The 23325-nt window shown below is 38.6% G+C and overlaps 1 protein-coding gene and 1 non-coding gene across 4 annotated transcripts in view; both read right to left on the reverse strand.

The window, feature by feature from the left end:
* LOC124776550 (alpha-1,2-mannosyltransferase ALG9) overlaps positions 1 to 23325 on the reverse strand; it is a 144395-nt gene that overhangs the window by 53790 nt on the left and 67280 nt on the right. For all 3 annotated transcript variants that reach the window (XR_007015633.1, XM_047251585.1, XM_047251586.1), the window contains 2 exons: positions 21082 to 21289; positions 2996 to 3137 (listed from right to left, as the gene is read on the reverse strand). Coding sequence is in view for 2 of the 3 variants with exons in the window: in XM_047251585.1 (XP_047107541.1) it covers positions 2996 to 3137; positions 21082 to 21289 (350 nt within the window). In the remaining variant the exon portion in view is untranslated. The remainder of the gene's footprint in view (positions 1 to 2995; positions 3138 to 21081; positions 21290 to 23325) is intronic.
* Positions 10321 to 10392, reverse strand: Trnat-ggu. The gene has a single exon. It is a non-coding gene; the product is annotated as a tRNA-Thr (tRNA).

A 23325-nucleotide genomic window follows, 5' to 3' on the forward strand; every position in this document is an offset into this window, starting at 1 on the left:
ATATGGAAAATAACAGTGGTCCTATCAAACTTCTCTAGAGCAATCCAGGTGACAGCCTTATCTCTAATGAACACTCACTGTCAAGGACAACATACTGGGTTCTATTACTTAAAAAGTCTTTGTGCCGCTCACATACCAGTAAACCTAATCTGTATGCTTGTACCTTCATTAACAGTCGGCAGCATGGCACCGTGTCAAATGCTTTATGGAAATCTAGGACAATAGACTTTGCCTGTCACCCTTCATCCATGGTTTGCAGCATCTCATGTGAGAAAAGGGCAAGCTAAGTTTCACACTAGTGATGCTTTCTAAAACTGTGCTGATTTTGGACAGAGGCTCTTCCTTCTCAAGAAAATTTATTATATTCAAACTGGGAATATGTTGTATTGGGAATCTAGGAAACCTGCTTTCTCGAATCACTACACAACAATTCAAACAAATCGTATTAATGATTTTTATTACAGAAAATAAATGACAATACTTAACTCTGAGAAATACAGATGTGTTGGAAGCAAAGGGTGACATGCAAAATAAACCATGTTCTTCAGTATATACAATTCCTAAGTAGCTGGTCTTGAAGTGCCTAATCTTGATGCTGTTATAGAAGTGGGCCACAACCAGTTGGCACGGCACTTATGTCCTCTTCGAATAGAGGTTGCTGCCATTGCGTTGTCGTCCTGGCGAGGGGTCGGTCAGCGCGCAATTGGCTGACGTCTTCTTCACAGCCGTCTCTACTCTCTCATTTCCGACTGGCACGCTGACACTTGACTTTATGCCATAACAGAATATGTTAAGGGATTCCGCAGCAAACATGTTAAAAATATTGGTTTGTAATTTTTCATGTCCATTATTTACCCTTCTTATACGCATGAGTCACCTGCACTTTTTTCCAGTCACTTGGGACTTTACACTGGGCAAGAAATTTGCAATAAATGCAAACTAAGTAAGGGGCCAATGGTATAGAGTACACTGTGTAAAACTGAACTGGGATTCCATCAGGGATGGACCTGGCAAGTTATTTGTTTTGAACTCTTTCAGTTGTTTCTCTACACCAGGGATGATTATTACCATGTCCTCCATACAGGAGTCTATGTGATGGTCTAACAATGGTATATTTGTATGATTCTCTTGCATGAACATTTTCTTAACTACGAAATTTAAAGTTTCAGCTTTACTTTTGCTATCTTGTAACCTTCTACCGCCACATCAAAATGGAGAACAAGTCACTGGATAGGAGCCTTAGAACCATTTAATGATTTTACGTAGAACCAGAATTTTCTCAGGTTCTCGGTGAGACCTTTTGCTAAGGTATGACAGTGGTAGTTGTAGTAAGCTTCGCACATTGATCTTCCTACACACTTCCACCTGTCCTCACTTGTGCATTCTCTTTTGAATCGAGAGATTTTTCGAATTTCGTTGTTAAACAATAGTAGGTCTTTTTCATCCTTAATCCACTTACTCGGCACATACTTCTCCAGAGTATGATTTATAATCCATTTACACTCTGCCCATAATTCCTCTACGTCCATCATACTGCAAGCAAATGATGTCGGTTCATTGTCTAAGTGCAATACCAACAACTATCTATCTGCTCTTTCTAGCAGAAATACTCTCCCAGCCTTTATTATTGATTTATTAATTTTAGTAATCTAAGTCACTATGGTGACATCATGGTTACTAATCCCTGTCTCTATACTGATGCTGTCAATTAGGTCATGCCTGTTAGTAGCTATGAGGTATAAAATATTTCTGTTGCATTTGGGCTGTTGAACTAGCTGATCAAGACATTTTTTGGAAAATGTGTTCAAAAGAACTTTGCAACACGGTCTGTCTGTGCCCCCTGCAATGAATCCGCAGACGTCCTAATCTATACTTGGTAGGTTAAAGTCAATTCCAATTAATATGGCATGATCTGAGTATTTCCACACTACTGATTGTAGGCTCTCTGTCAATGACTCTAAAAACTTCACAGTGGAATCAGGTGGCCAGTCAAAACATTCAGTCGTTAACTTCATTTCACCTAGAACTGTTATATGTGACCAGATAACTTCACCGTCACATTCAAATTTGACATCAGTAGAGACAATATTTTTTCAGCTGCAATAAACACACCTCCTCCTATGATGTACAAGCTGTGTTTTCGATATATGTTCCATAAATCGCTAAGTGTTTCAAAATTTCCACTTGGGGTTTCAGCCAGCGCTCAGTCCCAAGAATAATTTGAGCACATGAACTTTCCTGGATGCCAAACTACTGTGATTTGAATCCAAATACTGTTTAATTTTACTAGGGTGTATGCTTTAGTAGCCAGGATTTTGAAACGAATGGCACACTGTGATTGTTCTTCATTTCCAACAGTAGTACACATAACAACAAAGTTCAAATAAATGTCGTCATACTTTGAATTTTCATCTATTCTTTTAGGACTGCATGATACATTTGAAATATCACACTTTGCACTTACACTGGAAACTTTGTCCATGCTGACAGAGAAACACAAACCACAGAACATAAATAACATTTAAAAATTATATATATTCAATGAAACTAACCTTCAAACTACGTGTTACTGAATAAAAACAAGTGAATCGCATTATGCAATTCAACTGCCATCTACCAAGCTGCCATAGAGAAATAATTATTTGCTGGCTCACTAGATATCACTGCTAGTGTACATGTTGTTCCTTTATTCAGAAAGCAAATAAACCAAATAACTGTTTTGACGAAAGCACTGCTGAACTGCCACTGGAAGGCTGTGACACTCCTGAGAGCCATGTCGTACAGTTTGAAAGCCCTTGCATTAATCTTAGTATAACTCATATGATACATAAATCTGCTGAATGTGGCATAAATTATTAGTCTTTTAGCCCTGCTGTACAAATAACAGATAATTTGACAAACACAGAGCCTGAATGATTTGATCCCTCTGTTATTTTTATAACAAATGACTATAATTTTCATCAAATTGAAAAAAAAAACAGGGGGCAGTTCTTACTTATTGTCTGGCAGAAAGAAGCTGGATGGGTAACGATACCACTCCTTTCCAACACAAACATTTATGGTAGTGTCAGAAGGAATCCTTTTTTCTGCATTGAGACTATTCAGCTCCAAGAAAATATCTATGGGTGCGTGGTAACCTGTAACAAAGAATGGAGTACACAAGATTGACAAAAATAATAAAGTGATAAAAACTGAATACGAAATTATTGAAGCTGGTTTCAAAAATAATGGGTCTCCTATGTTTTAGAAACAAAAAGAAAGCATGTCACTTCTCAAAAATAATTACAACTGTGATGTTACAAACTCTTGGCTATTGGGACTGATGTTTTGGCCCTCTTGCTGAGGCTTTCTTCAATGAACTGACTTTAGAAAGGCTGAAATGTTGGATAAAAAGATTCTATATGAATGACACAGCACAAATAACCTAGAATTTTTAACATGGTCGACAATGGCCATGAGGACTCCATTCTTTGGTTATTTAATTGTTTATCGGAATTAAACAACATACAATATAATTTAATAACTATACCATTTTTATCTACTGGTATCTCACATCAAAACTACGATAATTACAAAATAATTTAGGTAGAAATAATCATAAAAATTGACATTCAATGTGCAATAAATTCTTTTCAGCAGAGAAGTCTATAAGCATAAGTAACATAGGTTCAGAGGTATTCATCTTGAGATTGAAAATTCTTGCGTCCACAGTTACTTACATGTAAATTTGCTTTTGCACCAGTTTTGCCTTGAGCAAACACAATTTTTTCTTCTTTTTATCCAGATATATATTGCTGAAAGACTGCATCATCAGTGTTTTTTTTATTTCTATCAAATAACAGGAAGCATTGCTTTTTTACTGTCTGTACCTATACAAAATCAGCATTTAAGAAAATATTCACAAACTGAAATAGAATTTTTTTTAAATATCTAGATAGCACATATTGGGGTTTATGTAGCTTCCTGCACTTTTCAGTACTGCTGTTATTCTACTCCTGTTAATCATCTTCAGCTATAGAGATCTTAACACACAAAATTTATTTAATATCAAAAATTACCCCTGGAATGTCAAATTGTTGTGATTTACATTATTTTAATCCATATTTAAGATTGTGTTTCTCACAACATGGTCTTCTCTGTGTAACTGCACTTGTAACTTGCACTGTCTCACTGTTCACTATATATGACAACAAGATAGTGAATAGTTGAATACGAGGGTTGTTTTTTAAGTAAGAGCCGTTCGCGCGTATAGTTCCGTAGTTCGCGCGGACGCCGTAACAAGCCACCGCGCCACTTGCCGGCATCCTTCCCGTTCACACTGATGCAAGTTGCAGCTCTGTAGCTGACGTTTACGCATCGCTGTGCTACTTTATAATGTTTATGATTATTGAATCGCCCGCCGCGTGTGAGATACCGTCAGTGATACGTTTTTTGACTGCAGAAATTCATCGTCAGTTAACAGAAGTTTACGGCTTGAATGCAATGAGTGAAGGTAAAGTGCGTCAATGGGTTAGAGAGTTTAAAAATGGCCATCAAAAAATGATGAAGAACGCTCAGGCCGGCCCTCTGTGATCACTGATGATTTGGTGGCTGCAGTCGAAACAAAGATTCGTGAGGACAGAAGATTCACAATTTCCACTCTTTCTTTGGAATTTCCACAAGTTTCAAGATCGGTTTTATACAAAATTGTGTCTGAAAACATAAACTTTAAGAGACTGTGTTCTCGGTGGGTACCCAGACTCCTCACAGAGGACCACAAAGGGAAGAGATTTGCCACTTCATTGGACTTTTTGATTCGTTAGGAGGAAGAAGGGGATGACATGTTGAGTCAAATTGTCACTGGAGATGAAACATCCCATATCACTCCCGAAAGCAAGTGACAATCGATGGAATGGCGACACACAACCTCACCTATCAAGGTCAAAGCCAAACAGACGCTGTCAAAGTGCAAGATTATGGCAACTGTGTTCTGGGACCGGCGCGGTGTTTTGCTAGTGGACGTTATGCCACGAGGAACGACAATCAACTCAGATGCCTACTGTGCAACTCTAAAGAAGCTCCGCAGAGCAATTCAAAACAAAAGGCGCGGCATGCTGACGAAAGGAGTTTTGCTCCTGCACGATAACGCTAGGCCTCACACCTCTCAAAAGACTTGGGATTTGATTGATTCTTTTGGCTGGGAAGTTTTGAACCACGCACCATACAGCCCCGACCTTGCTCCTAGCGATTTTCACCTTTTCCGGTACCTGAAACACCATCTTGGTGGGCAGCGCTTCAATGACGACAATGAAGTGAAAGCGGCCGTGAACTCTTGGCTGTCGGAGCAGGCGGCCGAATTCTTTGACGAGGGAATTAAAAACTTAGTTGTACGGTATGACAAGTGCTTAAATAAACAAGGCAACTATGTAGAAAAATAGGTAAAAGTGTGTAGAATCAGAAAATAAAAGTTTTTTTTACAAAAGTATTTGTATCTTTTTTAAAAAATAAAAACAGCCCTTACTTAAAAAACAATCCTCGTATCTTCTAGGCAAGAGTTCTGATCTTAAGACTTTGCCTCAATTGTCTCAAAGAATTGTCAGATGACCCAAACTCATAAACACACACACACACACACACACACACACACACACACAGAGAGAGAGAGAGAGAGAGAGAGAGAGAGAGAGAGCGGGGAGGGGGGGGGCAAAAGGGGGGGGGGGGGAGAATCTTGAGGTGAAAACTCTCGCCAAGATGATATTCAACCATTCATCACCTTATTTTCATACCTGGAGAACAGTGAGACAGTGCAAGTTACAAGTGCAGTTTCACTGAAGAGATAATGTTGAAAGCAACACAGTCTTTTAAAATAGAGTAAAATGATGTAAACCACAATAGTTTAACATTCCAGGAGTAATTTTCAACACAAATAAGCTTTTTATACAGTACAGTGTCAATAATTTGAGGTGAATGGGACTGGAATCACCTAGAACTATTGAAAACTCTGAAATTTATGTAGGAGAAAGAAATAAAGCAATGTTGAAAAGAACACGGTATATCATTCAACTGTTTTTGCACTAATGGTGTGTGATGTAGACTGCATTTGCTTCAAGTTTTATGTCCAGTCTACCTGTAGTCTCATATCATAACTGATATGACTTCATTTTTGCATGATTTAGTTTTCAAAACAGAACTTCTTCACAACATTTCCCATAACATTAAACTCTGTATATTACTGAAAAATTTGCAGAGATGACAGTATGCAAAAATACATAATGAATGCATATAGCACCTGTTAAATATTCTTGACCAGATCCTGCTAACAGATGAATCAGTGTGTAGTAGTTAGTAACATCAGGGACATAGAATGTTCAAATCAAACTGCTGATAAAAAGCTTGAAATTTAGAAATATTATACCATGCAATTATTTTGTTAATCACAGCAGGTATGTTATTACCATTGTATTGAACCATTGTGATTTGAATGTACAGGATGCTAGAAAACTATTTACATCATTTCCTAGTTTGTGTTTCACATGTTGACTGATTAAGTATTTTTAATGTAGGTATTGGATTGAAAATGTTTGATTAATAATATCTGGTCACCTATTAGCGGATGTTAATGTGGGGTGGACCTCAACAGCTTGAACTCTGCTGGGGATACTTTCAATGAAGTGCCTGATTGTCGTATATGAACGGTAGCCCATTCTTCCTTAAGAACCAAATCCAGAGAAAGTAGTGAAGTCGCATGCTGGGATCTGGAGTGAAGTTTACATTCTAACTTGTTCCATAGGCGTTCCACTGTGTTCAGGTCAGGACTCTGGTGGGCTGTCCACAAACCATTGTCACATATATGCTGCTTTACGACAGGATGTATTGCCATTCTGCTACAATCAGTCACTGTCTCTGAACTGTTCCTCTAATGCACATAGTATACAAAGCTGTAAAATGTGTTCATATCCTTCTGCACTTTGTGTTTTCTTGGGCGCAGTGGGAGAACCATGCCCTAACTATTAAAAACACCCCCCTGCTATTACACCACCTCCTCTGTACTTCACTGTTTGCATTACACGTGGTGGCAGGTAATGTTTTCCAGGTATTCTCCAAACCAAAACCCTACCATAGGATTTCTACAGGTTATAGTGTGATTCATAAATCTACATCACGCAATTCACCTCATCCATTGCCCAGTGGCATCACTCTTTACACCAGCTCAAATGTGCTTAGCGTTCACTACAGAAATGTACGGCTTATGAGGAGCAACTCAATCATGGTGCTCTATTCTTTTTAATTCATTATGCACAGTCATCGTGCTAGCTGGACTGATGGTAGCACTCACAAGTGATTCCTTCTGATGATTAGATGCTATTTTTTTTAAATGTCTGTCAGTCTCCATCCACTGGTACATGAGGTCATCATGGTCTTGGTTTAAGTATGGTTGTTCCTTCAATTTCCTTTTCACACAATGTCCCTGATGGATTTGTTATTCAGCTGACATCCAATGAGCAGTCCACATTCTAAGTCTCTGAGCTGAGACTGTTATTGCTTCTCTACTGACACAACAATATTCCCTGCTCCTTTTATAAAGGCGATCTGCCTGTTGTGACATCTAGTGGTCAAACCCACATTACACAGAGATGTCCAAATACTTCTGATCAGATACTAAGCATTTGAAACTAGTCACCGTTAACTTGAATGTGACCACAACTAAGGTAGAAAATTAAAGATGTAATAAGATACGTATTAAGTATTAGGAGAGACTTGCTTATACCACTGCATCAAACTTGCCCATATATATTTCATAAAGAAGTCAATCTATATGATAAAACAAAAACCCCTTTGAAACAAAAACGAGGGAAGATTAAGGTTTGAAATTGGGGTCATCAGAAGCAGACCGTAATGTTACAACAGCCAGGGAAGGAAATTGGTAATGTTCTTTGCAAAGGAACCATTGCAGTATCTGATATAAGTAAACTATGTAAATGTGAATATGGGTGGCCAGGAATAGATTTTAACATCTGCAAGCCTTGTTCTTTAACCACATAAAAGAATTTTACACAAGGAATGTAAGAAACATACCTGTGATGAAAAAATGATTCTACTGATGAGGCCCTTGTATACTAAACAACATCAGACTCACTCGATGTTTAGTGAGATAGCACCCTTGTGGTTACATATATATGGAAAATGTAATGGTACCACAACAAAAATTTTATAATTCTGGCAAATATCAAACAATAAAGTTAGCATAAAGCTTAAAATCATTAACTGGGAAATAAACAAACATCAATGATGATATCCCCCACCCTGTATACCATTGTCATTAAATCTGCAATATAACCTAAGACTAAAGCGAGCTTCCAGGTGTTTAGCTGCATAGTTGTTTCCATTTCTGCACAATATTTCAATGACCGACCTGGCCATCTTCTTCAGGTGCCATGAGTTTTGCTATTATGTGTATTCAATGCCTGGACTCCAACCAGACTGTGAGGTATTGTTGGTCTCATGCTGCTATTTACAGCCGAGTTCGATTCCCAATTACCACTGCGCCCTTTGATGCTCTTTTGTTTTGCAGATCATGCACTGATACTCCATAAACAAAAATTCCCCCCATGTTTCCCAACTCTGGTGGATGTGACGGTCAGCGAAATTTTAATGAACTGAGTGCCGGACCCCAAGTGCAGGCACAGTGGACATTGGGAATTGAACTCAGCTATAAACAGCAACACGAGACCAATAACTGCTCACAGACTGGTTGGAGTCCAGTCCAGTGAGTGCAGATAATAGAAAAATTCACAGCACCTGAAGATGATGGCCAGATCAGTTGTCAAAATATTGAAAATGGAAAAAAAACTTAGCTGAACACTCAGAAGCTCACTATTAATCACTCACACTGAGAAAACCTGAGAGGCGAGAAACCATTTCACATAATCTAAGATTAATGAGTATAATGTAGTTATTTAAAACTCAATGTCTATTTTATTAGTTTCCTAATACTAAATGCAGCGAATCTCCTCCACCTCCTGGACTTAACAAAACAGAAACTGAGGTCAATTGCATCACATTTAGCTATATTCATTAGTGAATCAGACATATTCTTCACACTGAAACTTGCAACATTAATCACTGTAAGAAATTCAATGCCAAATAACTACGATAAACTATATAGACTGGTCATATGGCAGAAAGTGCACATCACAAGCAGATGGCTCATTGACTTCACAAGTGGTTTTTGAGGTATTTACATTATTGTTTTTATATGAGAGAGAAATCATGTCACTACTATCATGTAGATCATCAAACAAGTCCGATCATTATTTAATATTTTTCTTTTATTTATAATTTTTCATTTTAATATTCTCTTGTATGTTAGAGCACAATTCACTGTGGCCCACATGCTGGGTAGGACTGTCACTTCAGCAAAGGTTGTTTGTTCTTGTGGAAAGTGATCTGCTATGCACTACTACGCACCCATTCTTGATAGCCAATAGGGAGTGTGGGAGAGAAATACCTTGTTAACTGCTAGTCGCCACATGGAGCTTCAGTTCCACGCTGGTTTCTCTCTCTTGCCCTGACTTTCAGCTAGCAATGTGATTCCTTTCCTACTCCTTTTTTTTTCCCCCTGACACCGAAATTAAAATCATCTTATGACCACCATGACTGGCTAACGACTTCACACACAACCTTGGGCGAGGCTATTTGCATTCTGAAGAAGCTACAAAGCCTCTTTTTTTCATAAAGATTTACACCAAATAATGCTGTAACTTTTCCTCCTACAAATTAGTGCCCACACAGATGGTTTTTGCCTGTTTCCCACTATGGCAGTCTTGAATATTGACATGACACTGTGATTATTCATTACTGAATTTCTTTTAGTAGAGCCAATCAGTTTCATTGTCAGCCTTCACAAATAAAATACCCTTTTTGGACACAAATTCCGGCAGGGCACAAGTTGTTAGCATTCCCCCCAAAGGATGCCCTCACAATGCTTATCCTGACGAGGCCCCTCTGCACTTGCATGAACTTTTGTAGTAGTGGGATACTGGAACCTTAAAACTGCTCACCAGAAATGTTCTTGATAACCTCCCAAGTGCATGTAAGAAGAGGCACTTACTGAGCTGAAATTATTCACAGAGGAGTAAGTGTTAAGATAATTTTGGAACATAAGAAGTACTAATTCCATGTGGAACAGTGGTGGCCAGTGTACAACAGAAACAGTACACATTGATCAGTTTCAGATGGAAGAAATATAGTCTCAGAAAAAAACTGAGGACACATCATTGTGTTAGAAGACACAAAAACCAATCCATAATGACAGAAGCTGAAGTAATTAATTAAAACTTGTGCCAAGGCTGGGACTTGAACCCAGGTCTCCTGCTTACCAGGCAGATGTGCTATCCACTACACCACCCTGGCATTGTGCCTAACATTTGTTGTTGTTGTGGTCTTCAGTCCTGAGACTGGTTTGATGCAGCTCTCCATGCTAATCTATCCTGTGCAAGCTCCTTCATCTCCCAGTACCTACTGCAACCTACATCCTTCTGAATCTGCTTAGTGTATTCATCTCTTGGTCTCCCTCTACAATTTTTACCCTCCACGCTGCCCTCCAATGCTAAATTTGTGATCCCTTGATGCCTCAGGACATGTCCTACCAACTGATTTCTTCTTCTAGTCAAGTTGTGCCACAAACTTCTCTTCTCCCCAATCCTATTCAGTACCTCCTCATTAGTTATGTGATCTACCCACCTAATCTTCAACATTCTTCTGTAGCACCACATTTCGAAAGCTTCTATTCTCTTCTTGTCCAAACTATTAATTACCCATGTTTCACTTCCATACATGGCTACACTCCATACATATACTTTCAGAAACGGCTTCCTGACACTTAAATCTATACTCGATGTTAACAAATTTCTCTTCTTCAGAAACGCTTTCCTTGCCATTGCCAGTCTACATTTTATATCCTCTCTACTTCGACCATCATCAGTTATTTTGCTCCCCAAATAGCAAAACTCCTTTACTACTTTAAGTGTCTCATTTCCTAATCTAATTCCCTCAGCATCACCCGACTTAATTCGACTACATTCCATTATCCTTGTTTTGCTTTTGTTGATGTTCATCTTATATCCTTCTTTCAAGACACTGTCCATTCCATTCAACTGCTCTTCCAAGTCCTTTGCTGTCTCTGACAGAATTACAATATCATCGGCAAACCTCAAAGTTTTTATTTCTTCTCCCTGGATTTTAATACCTACTCCAAATTTTTCTTTTGTTTCCTTTACTTTCATTATTAAACCTGCTCCTGCATTACCCCTATTTGATTTTGTATTTATAACCCTGTATTCACCTGACCAGAAGTCTTGTTCCTCCTGCCACCGAACTTCACTAATTCCCACTATTTGCCTAACATAGCTGAACATACTATCCTAGTCCAATGCCCTCCCTAACACAAACTTTGATTCATGCCACAGCCCATCTTGATTTTACTGACTTAAATCATCAGTATTGCTGAATAAAATGTAATTCCAGTCCATGATGAATCAGAATACGTTGCCAAACACTGAAGCACTTGCAATCACATTGCCCACCAAAAATAAAATGTGAGAGAAATTAATGCATTTGTAGGAGCAGAACAGTAACCCTTTGTAGCCAGTGTTGGAGAAATCTGCATGGTTATTTGAAGAAAGGCAATATTTATCTGCCATGGACTTGACACAGCACAAAATGCTGACTGAGGATGCACACCTGAAACCTCAGAGGCCTTACCGAATCCCCTCACATGTGTAGCATACGACAGCAGTTAGATGCAGGAATAATTCAGTTTTCCTGTAGCTCGTGGGCATCAGCACTGTCATGGTGTCTAAAAAGAGTAGCAATGGGGAAAAATATTATTGCCTGTACTGATACACAAATGGGAAATCGAGTTAGGACACCTGACACTTATGCATTGCCCTGTGTCAATGAAATGCTCTACCACTTGGGTAACTGCAAGTATTTTACTACGTTAGATATGAGGTCACATTACTATCAGATACCCATAGCCCATCCGAAGAGAGCCAACATGATATTTGTCATTCCTTCCAGGCTGTATGAATACCTTAGAACAGTTTCCACACTAAAAACTGCACCTGCTACTTCTTAGTGGTTTAGAGCCTTGCCACTGAACCCTACTATTTATATGTTATACCTTGTTGACATCAGTGTCTTGTCTTGGTCAGTCGAGGAACATGTACAATGGCTATGGAGAATACTGTCATGTTTCACAATGTGGAAACCTGAGCTTAAAACTAAAGGAACATCACTCCTTTGCAATGTGAAGTGCAATCCCTCGACCACATTATAAGTTCCATTATATGTTCTGCAGGTGTTAAACCTGATCTACATCTCTCAAAAGCCATTGGTAACAGACCTACACTGAGGAGGGGACCTTTAATCGTTTCTAGGTCTTGCAAATCACTATTACATATTTGTGCAACATCACTTTAATTAAATTATTGAAAAAATAACTACCTTTCTATTGGACCACTTAATATGACATGGACAAGCAGCAAATTATAGATGTTTTGACAAAATTTCTTATCTGGACTTGTGAAAAACTGTTCATTGTGTCATGTGATTATATTGTAAGACATGAAACCTATTGGTTATGCTCGATAAAGCAGAAACTAAGAACAGTACTATTGAGAAGGAGCTGCTAGCTATGGTATAAAGTGTACTTCGAGTGCTACCTTTATGATAATCATTTCACGGTAGTCACTGACTAGTACAGCTTATAAATTTACTACTAAGGCTAATAAATTTAAAAGACCCAAGTAGCTGACTGATATGACATAAGTGAGGTAAACAACTTCAAACTGTCGATGGGCTATTACAAAAGCCCATGTGTTGCAAGAGGACACTGTGCTTGAAGCTGAACTGGAAGAGGTACAGGAAAAACAGGAGGAATCCTAACAAGTTGCGGCTTGCTGGAATTTGTGTCCAAAGAAAATATTATAAATTGTAAAAGCCCACAATGAAACTAATTGGTTACACCATAAGTGCTTCAGTGATGAATAATCATGAAGTATCATGATAGCTGTCCAAAATGAGAAGCAGATAACAATCACATGAGTGGACACTAAATAATGGTGGAAAAGTTGACAGGATGACACTGAAGGTTATATCTGCAACTGTATTCCTTGTGCACACCACACACAACATACTAAGCCTGAAATTCCACTGCAAATACTACCTGAGACTCCCAGACCATATGAAATAGTAGCTTTAGACATCCTAGAACCATTTTCACAGAGACAGTAACAAAATACATATACATTATCAATCACTGTTTTCTTCTCACATTTCCTATTCTTGGACCCAATTGCTGACATAACAGAAAAAAAAAAAAAAATTGTGGCAAAAGCATTCATTATGCATTTGGTTGTATCTTTTGGAAGTTCTAACAAGATACTAACATATCCAAGGATAAATCTTCATTACTCAATCAAGTTTGTAAACGTTTTAGAATAAAGAACTAGAGGACAATATCTTTTCAACCTAAGGTGAATGGAAGGATTTAACTCGCAAACAGAACCATAACTAAAATGCTTTCCTAAGTCAATAAATCCACAATGATTGGGATGGATATTTGCCCTACATTATGTCTGCCTACAACAGTCAAACCCAAGAGTCAACTGGACATACCTCCTACAAGGTTGTGTAAGGTCAGAAAATGAGTTCCCCATTCGAGGTAGAAAATTTACTGGTAGGTGAAGGCAAAGTATTAGCATGGAGACTTAAAACTACATGGAGAAAAGTGCAGCAGAAATTGCTAAGCAAGTAAACAGGAGCAATAAAGATGTAATTTTGCTAATCTGTTGACAGGGTGACTGGGATCTACTGAGAAATCCTGCATTTAAAAAGGAAAAAAACTATGAAATTCTTCCCATCTTACGAGTCACCATACCATATTTTTCGACTCTTATCACCCACGAATGCTGAGTTACAACAATCCGATTGCACTGTGACCACATATTTCGAAAAGCTATAGCCATACTGCAGTCATCTGCCATCACCATCAGCTGTCAGTACCTACAAACTTACAAGATATTAAATGTCAAAAAAAAGTTTCTGCTTCAGGCGTTCCATCAATAAGCTTTGTGCTCTCAGCACTCATATGGACTTTGATCAAGGGATAGAAGCTTTCCTTCAATCCATGTTTTGCTGAAATTATCACACTATTGTGGGCTCTGCAGCAGACAACCCACACCTGACATCAATTACAACTGCAATGGGATCACAGAGATGGAATGTGCATCAGTGGAAATATATCATATGCTCAGATGAATCATGTTTCTTGTTACGGCAGATAATTGACTGTGTTCAGATATGCCATCATCCAGGCGAATGACTGCTCGAAACATGGTGCATGACGCACACAGGCTGGTGGGGCCAGTATTATGCTATTGGGGACATTCACCTGGGCTTCTGTGGGATCTTTCGTAGCAATCAAAGGTTCCATGGCAGCTGTGGACTACTTGGACATTATTGTGGACTATCTGGATCACTTCATGGTCATTGTCTTCGCCGATGGCAGTGGCATCTTCCAACAGGATAACTGTTGATGTCAAAATATTAGAATCATGCTAAGGTAGTTTGAGGAGCATGACAGAAAACTCATGTTGATGTCATGATCAACAAATTCACCTGATCTGACCCCAATGGTACCCATCTGGGACGTTATTGGGCACCAAGTTCTGGCACAGTTACATGAAATGTGTGGCCTATGTATAGATATCTAGTGACACATATCTCCAGAAATCCACCAAGAACTCATCAAATCCATGTCATGAAGAATAACTGCTGAATTAAGTTCTGAAGTCCAACCAACACGCTATTAAGCAGTGGTCACAATGTTTTAGCTTACCACTGTAAATGGAGAAAAAGGATAGCTATGGTGAGCAACACTGTCATAATTTTGTAGAGGCCTGGTCTGAGACCCCTACTGTTGCTGGGATAAAAGGGTGTGGAGTGCAGTGGATCAGGCCAGTCAGTATGCTGGGTGGCAATGATACAACATTAGCAGAAAAAGAACTTTTTACATTAAAGTTTACAATCAGTTCTTCTCTGTTGCAGTGCTCAGGACAGCAGCAGTGCATGCACTGTCTCAGAACGTGCTGCTGATGTCTCACTGATTCGGAGGATATCACCCGGCAGGCTGTGCTGACAACCAGCGTAGCTTGTACAACAGGCATTGGTATCCAGGACAGTGACCACATTATTACCAGAGCACTCTCGTAGACTTTGAATCGGTCTGCTGGGGTAACCTCTCACCAGCTCTGCACAGTATGGAGATGGACAACAGCATAGTCTGATGGCATGCCAAACACCATGAGTTTGTCTCAGGAACCAGGACGTAGAAATCTCCAAGTGTTCTCACCAGTTGACAGTGCACAGCAAATGAGTTCAGCAGACCACATGGGTAGCAGTCTCGAAGGCGGAAGTCATCTTGGCAATTGGTAGCAGCAAATCAGAGAGTTGGCCTCATAGATGGTCTCCTACGACGTAAAGATGTCAAGGCTCAGAAGCCTGAGTATTTATTATTGCTCATCGAAGGGAATGACGATATGCCTAGCCAGTGATGACTGATTATGGCCTACTTTTCCAAGCTCATCAGTAGTCTTCACCACCCCTCTATCTCGCAAGAATGGTTTTCAGGACTTCAGTTTGTTGCCTTTCCAGCAGATCAGCAGGCCGATTGGTGCTCTTGTGAAACTTTTATTCTCTGTTGGAAAATCATGCTGCACTGTTAGAAAAAAACATTGTCTTCTCCTCGTTCAGGTCATGTTGCTAAGTTATACTTCTGGCTTCTCACTCGCACGAGGTGAGGCAATATCTTACAGGTTTGTTCTGCTGTTCACATTGTTTGCTTTCTACCGTTTTGTCATTTTTACTGTGACACAGGGCACTGGACTGTTTTGCTTTGACTTGGTGCTGATTGGAGAGGACTTTGAGAAAATTTTACATCTGGACATAACACATTTCTGCTGTGTGACAATTTTCAAAATACATATGGGGTGAAACCCAGCATAAAATAAATATTTAACTTTGCATGTGATTTACATATCACTGCTCAATCTACTTCTGAACACAATAGCAATATTGTGATGATTACTGAATAAACAGGGATGTCTGATTAATGTAGGGTAGATTCTTTGCTAGTGTGAGTAAGGGACCTATTCCCTTCTTATCTGTATTTCTACAATCAAAAATAAAAGCACAGCATTAGTTGTCTCAACCACTCACACTAACAAGGTAATCTGGAGGCACATTGCACAAATTTGGCAGAGGAAAGATGTCAGTTTGTGCAAAGGAGGAAATACTTTCAACTATATCACTGTTCAACATCTCCAGGTCTCCCAGTCAATAGTGACATACAGTTATTTCTCTACTATAAATAATAAATTGATGAATACAGATAAGACTGATTCTTAAATAAATGATATTTTCTTTGAAAGAATAAATATTTTCAAAACATTGAACTGGCTGTGGCATCAGAGCTTAGTATGAAAAAACTTTGAATTCTTTCATAATTTTTTTCAAAACCAAACATCGTATACCAAATTATTTACTACTAAAAAGTTTTATTGAAAAGGGAAATCATTTTGCAACTGGTGTTACTCTACAAAACCTACTGAAGTGCAGTAGCTACTAGAAATCTGTTTGCCTATATGCTTCATAGATGTCACTACTGTGGGCTTAGATGTATTCTTCATTTACCTAAAAACCGTAATCTGATGAAAACAGATTAAGTAAAATACATGTAGCAGACTTTTAAATTTTGATAACGATTATAGTAACCCATTGTGATAAAATAAAAGGTGAGTATAGTTAACCATAAAAAGCTATTAAAAGAAATTATATAAAGATAATACAGAGGGGTTCAAAAAAATGTCTCCACTCTTTAAAAGTCCATAACTTGCAAACTAACTGACAGAGTTGTCTCATTTTTGGTGAAAGTGTAGCTTACAGTCCAACTCAAAGATATCACTGTAGGTCTTTGAAATGGTCACCATTAACATCCACACACAAACGATGCCGCTGAACTGCAGCAAGAACTACTGACTGCAACCTGTTCAGTTGGATATTTGCACATGAATGTACGATGGATTCTTGAATTTCATCCAATGTGCATGGCTTTTGTCGATAAACGACGTCCTTTAGTGTTCCCCACAGGTAAAAGTCCAGAGGCATTAGGTCTGGGAAACGTGGTGGATACTCCACAGCACCTCTATCCATCTTCCTGGTAGATTTTCGTTGAGGTACGCTGTAACACGATTTTGGTAGTGGGCTGGGGCACCATCTTGTTGAAAGTAAATTCTTCCATCTCCATACAAGTCTCGGATTGCATGTAAACTGAATGTTTGAAGCTTCTGAAGGTACATCTCACTGGTAACTGTGCCGTCAAAGAATGGCCCGATCAAGCCCCAGTAAGACAACCCACACCACACATTTATTCCTGGCAAATTCACAGCTTTGTCTACATGGACGTCTGGATTTTCGGCAGCCCAGTAGATGCAATTGTGACGATTTACTGTACCACTGAGTCTGAACTGTGCCTCATCAGACCACACAAACATCTTTGCAAACTCTTCATCGTTGTGCACCATCTTAGTAAACCAGTTGCAGTACTCCATTCTACGATCTGGGTCGTCCTCGTTCATTGCGTGTAGCGATTGTGGGATGTAGCACTTCCACTTTGCTGTCTTCAAAATTCACCGAACACTTGAAAATGGCTCTGAGCACCATGGGACTTAACAGCTGTGGTCATCAGTCCCCTAGAACTTAAAACTACTTAAACCTAACTAACCTAAGGACATCACACACATCCATGCCCGAGGCAGAATTCGAACCTGCAACCGTAGCAGTCGCACGGTTCCAGACTGCGCGCCTAGAACCGCGAGACCACCACGGCCGGCACCGAACACTTGAGCGACTCACTCCAGTTTCATGGGCTCACTGTTTCACAGACTTCTGTGGTGAGCGAGTGAACTGTTGTAACACACGATGGGAGTTAGCTGGACTTGTTACTGTTACAGGTCGTTCAGATCATTGTTTGTGTACATCTTTAACACAGCCTTCGGCTTCAAATTTGTCTCGAATGTGACGAATCATTAAACGTGTCAGTGGCTCTGTTTGATACTCATTTCACCATTGCTGTTGAACCTCATTAATGTTTTCGTACTTAAAATACCACTTCAAAACTGACTTCCTTTCATTGAATGTAAGCCTTGCGCCAGCCATGTTTACTCGAGTTACTAGGTGCAACTAACAACAAAACACTGACTACCTGGTGACTGTCATCTGCCAAAACAAAACAACGCAATACAACGCTTGTGTGGTGATTGTCAGAACTACAAAATATTACACTACCACTACACTTTGTCAATTAGTTTGCCAGTTATGGAATTTTAAACAGTGGATAACATTTTGTGGACCCCTCTGTATAAACATTGTATAAACGTTTTCTGTGGGAGACATATCACAATGTTGAAAAGCCCTCTATGGTTAAGTTCTTACAATCGCTGTACACCTATGTAACATCTTGGCAGCCGAACCAATACAGGGCACTGATCACTGATCTGTCTTTTCTTCAGTCATTTAGTCATATCGACATTTTTTCTTTCATAGGTAATTTATAGGTCGCTATAGACAGTGTATTACATATATTTTCTTTTCATAATTTTATACGGTTAACTGTATTTGTCTTTTATTTTATAACAATTGGTTTCTATAATAGTTATCAAAATTTAGAAGTCTGGTATAAATATTTTACCTAATGTGTTTTTTATCAGATTATGGTTCTTATGTAAATGAAGAATACATCTAAGCCCACAATAGTGACATCTATGAAGCATATAGGAAAACAGATTTCTGATATCTACTGCACTTTAGCAGGTTTTGTACAGTAATGCCAGTTGCAAAATGACTGTGTGGACGATGCGGCCTATTTTACATCCTATTTTAGTTCTAAGTGACGATGCTTTGTTGAGTGTATTTATATGTTTTGACGATGCCATTATGTCCTCTGGTAAACCTTCCGGGTGTAAGGTCATGGTCCATGAAACTCTTCAGCTCCTAACGGTTCGTCCAGAGCTGCGCTGGACATCTTCAGAGGGGTGTTTCTCCTCCAGTGAGTCTTGCCGACTGACGGGTCGGACGTCTGAGAGCGACTTAATATATCGTAGAAAGTGGGCGTGACCAGAGTTACACGTGATATGCAGAGATAATCTTTGTCAGAGATAAAACTTAACTATTGATCGTAATCTCGTCACGGATAAAACTGTCTAGCAATTCTGTAGTGCTGCTGTCCAAATATCACTAAGTTTCATGGTCATAAAGAAAGTAATGGATCAGATTGGAAAGATTTTAAGTAAACATGATATTAGACCTGTTTTTAGACCAACGAAGAAAATTTGTCATGTTCTCCGGTCTGTAAAAGATAAACGCGCTCCTCTATCAGCCAGTGGTGTATATAAAATTCCGTGTACATGTGGTAAAGTTTGTATTGAAACAACAAAAAGAAGCGTAAATATGCGGTTAAAAGAACACAGAAGTCTTTGCCGATTAGGAAAAACAGATAAATCGGCTGTAGCAGAACACGCTTTTCAGTCAGGAAATCATCAAGTGAAGTTTTCCGAAACAAAAATTTTATCTACGACAACGAACTATTACCCATGGCTTTGTAGAGAAGCAATTGAAATATATAAACATAGGGATAATTTTAATCGGAAAGAAGAGACCATGAAACTTAGTGATATTTGGACAGTAGCACTACAGAATTGCTAGACAGTTTTACCCGTGACGAGATTACGATTGATAGTTAAGTTTTATCTCTGACAAAGATTATTTCTGCATATCACGTGTAACTCTGGTCACGCCCACTTTCTAAGATATATAAGTCGCTCTCAGACGTCTGACCCGTCAGTCGGCAAGACTCACCGGAGGAGAAACACCCCTCTGAAGATGTCCAGCGCAGCTCTGGACGAAACGTTAGGAGCTGAAGAGTTTCATGGACCACGACCTTACATCCCGGAAGGTTTACCAGAAGATATGTCATCCGGTCGTGAAAGCCTTCATACTATGATGCCATTATGGCTTCATCACATTAGGCCATGGTGTGGAACAGGCACGCTTTACCTTGTTTTATCTGTACATTTCCCAGTTTGTATGAGAGTATACTGTGATATGAAATGCTATATTGTTTTGAAAGATAGCCTACCCACTCAGTGTATATTATTTTTTTATATTGTAGATCTGAAGATGGTCATTACTGACTGAAACTGGTCATCATCGAAGGAATTTATATTGTGATCAAAGACTGGAATAAAAAAAACATTTGAAGGTAGTATATGTCTGTCTGAATGTTTAATAGGGTATCATTCAAAATCTGAAGTAAATCAGTCAAGAACTTTTTGATATTTTTACTAACAACTTATACATATACCCAAATCTTTATTAGAGTAATGTGTAAAAATCTGAATAAACCAGTCAAGTACTTTTTGAGATTTTTGTTAACAATGTTTCACCCTTATGTATTCCATATATATTTATATATTAACATATATTAAAAATATATAGCCTATACCATTCATATGTTGTTTAGTAATTTTAAGTACATAGGTCAAGAACTAAGTGAGATTTTTGTAACAACTTTTCCCCTTTATATATTACATATTTATTTATATATTACAAGTGAAGAACTTTTGGAGATTTTCAGCAAACTAACATTTACATTTTTATTTACACAGATGAAAGGTGACCATGTTCTCTCTATTACACCATCCACAGTGTTCTTTTCCATACGTTCTATAATTTGATGAAATAGTATCGGCATAACAGCAAAACAGTTCTGCTATTGAGTAATTAGGTAGATTTTTCTTCAACTTCATTTTCAGTGCATTGCTCTATGTTTAGTAGTGCTCAAGAAGTGTTCTAACATGGAAGAACAACTATTTAACCAAACAAAGTGGAAGTCTACAGAAATAAAAACTATGTACAAACTAAACTGTTAGTACTATAAAGGAGTATGTAAATGAGTTACTGTATTACTACCTATGGACATACCATTGTATAGTGCAAATATCCTTGAAATCCCAAACAGTGAGCAAACAGCTATTGCTGCCACCATTATTGGCACTGTGTGATTCAGATAATGTGATGCCTTTTCTCCATCTTCCACAAAGAACCGAAACCAAAGTTTCTGCAGTGCATCAACAGTTATTGCTCCATTAAGGCAAATAAGTGGATAAACAGGGAACAAAAATCGTTCCTCCTGAAAAAAAAAGATGTTTTTGTAAGGGATATGTCACTATCATTATCAGTTCTATAAGTAAATTATCATAACTACTTCTGTCTATTAGAAAATGTCTTCCTTAATTGATAGTAGTTGTAAAATAATATTAAGGTCAGTCACGAGAAAATACTACTGCACAGTAACTTTTCATAACTATGGCCACTATGGGAAAGAGTTTGGCCAGTTGGATGCATAACAGGGAAGTTTTCCATCATAGTTAACACTACGGTCAATATCATTTAATCATGTCAACATCCAAACATCAGCCTCCAAATGTTTTCATTACATATCCTCTTTCTGATAGAACCTACAACTTCTTTGAGGGACACTGCTTTAAAACTACTCAAATATCACAAACACATAAGTTTATTATCAAAACAAAAATCAGGAAAAATCAAACAATGGAAAATACAGGTTGAAATATCAGCAGTATTATGAAAAGGATAGACTGCTAGTCACTGTAAAGATGATACGTTGATTTGCAGATACGAACAATGAAAAGACAATTACACACTGAGCCTTTGGCCAGAGGCTTCTTCAGAAAAGAAAACATACACACACTTTCACATAAGCATGCACATCATACATATATGACTGCTCTGTCTGGATAGAATGCAAAGGTGTCATGTCACATGAAAGCAACAATCTGTGTGTGGAAGAGGGAGGAATAGAAGGGCATAAGTGAGGGGAGAAATGTCAGTGCTGCCTAACAGCATGTGCAGGGACCAGATGGTGGCCAGACAAGGCTGCCTGGTGCAGTGTCGGGAGACTGTGATCAAGAGATTGGGGGCAGGGGAGGGGAGGGGGAGGGTGGCAGGAAGCAACACAGCCTGCAATGCTTTAACAAGTGCATTGAAATGTGTGTGTTTTTTTTTTTTTTTTTTTTAACACCTCTTGTATGATGGATTAGTGTCATCGAATCATTCTCAAGCGTACCTAGTGGTTCCACCATGTATACCAGAGCAAAAATTGCGGTCGCGCTACGCTCCAAAGGTGTCAGATGACATTCGGTGGAATTGCAGCCTCACGATATCGTTAGAGGAGGGGTCAACAGTGCCAACACGTTGCTGATGAAGCGCAGCCGAGCTCGAGGGTGACGTCACAGTGCGCCACACACAGCATTTCAGTAAGTAATAATCTCACTTGTCTTCATAATAATTCACAGATGTGTGTAGTTTTCAATCCACTCCAGTTTCATATCAATCAAAAATCATCCGCATAGTACTTTTTTGGTTATTATGTGACGTTCCCCCTGAATCACCCTGTATAATAGAGGGTCCCTATTATCAAAACTATTCTACTAGGTACTTACGTATCTAGTGCATGATCAATTATTCTTCAATCAATGTTCTTTTTCATGCTCTTGTCACTGACATATGACAGTACTATCTCTATTTGGTTTGCTGAATATATAGATATAATTTACCCCAAAAATGTCACTGCTATCAATTTTAAGTTTTTTAAGAAAATTTCTGCTCCTACTGTTATGTAAGCTCAACTCATTTCAATTGCTTTTTATACTTCGATAATAATGTGAAGCCCTTTGTACTTTGATAATGATGTGAAACCTGAGTTTCTCTTGGCATATAAAAGGTTCAAACAACACATGGGAATGCAGCCAGGTAAAGTCTTCATCAACCACCGATATTTTGACAGGTGCACACCCCATCATTTTCAAGCCACAAATGCAGTAAGAGAATGCTTTGCAAGTACATTTAAAACCTTGGTATATGGCGCATATGTGGAAAGAGAACACACACTCTCACACACAGTGTAAACAACTAGCACCACCACACAACCAATGAAGAACCAATGTCAGAGGTTAATGATAGTTAATATTAATTCCAACAGGTGAGCACAAGGAGGGAGCTGGATTCCATGCAGAATTTTAGCAACAACTTCACTGTTAATTTAATCTCAACTGCTTCCTTAATAACACTATTTCAATAGTTGGAAGTGCATGCCAGAATCTCTGTGATGTTATATTCCACAGGATGACTGGTGCCAAGGCAACA

This window comes from Schistocerca piceifrons, chromosome 2 (assembly GCF_021461385.2).
Source record: "Schistocerca piceifrons isolate TAMUIC-IGC-003096 chromosome 2, iqSchPice1.1, whole genome shotgun sequence".
NCBI lineage: Eukaryota > Metazoa > Arthropoda > Insecta > Orthoptera > Acrididae > Schistocerca > Schistocerca piceifrons.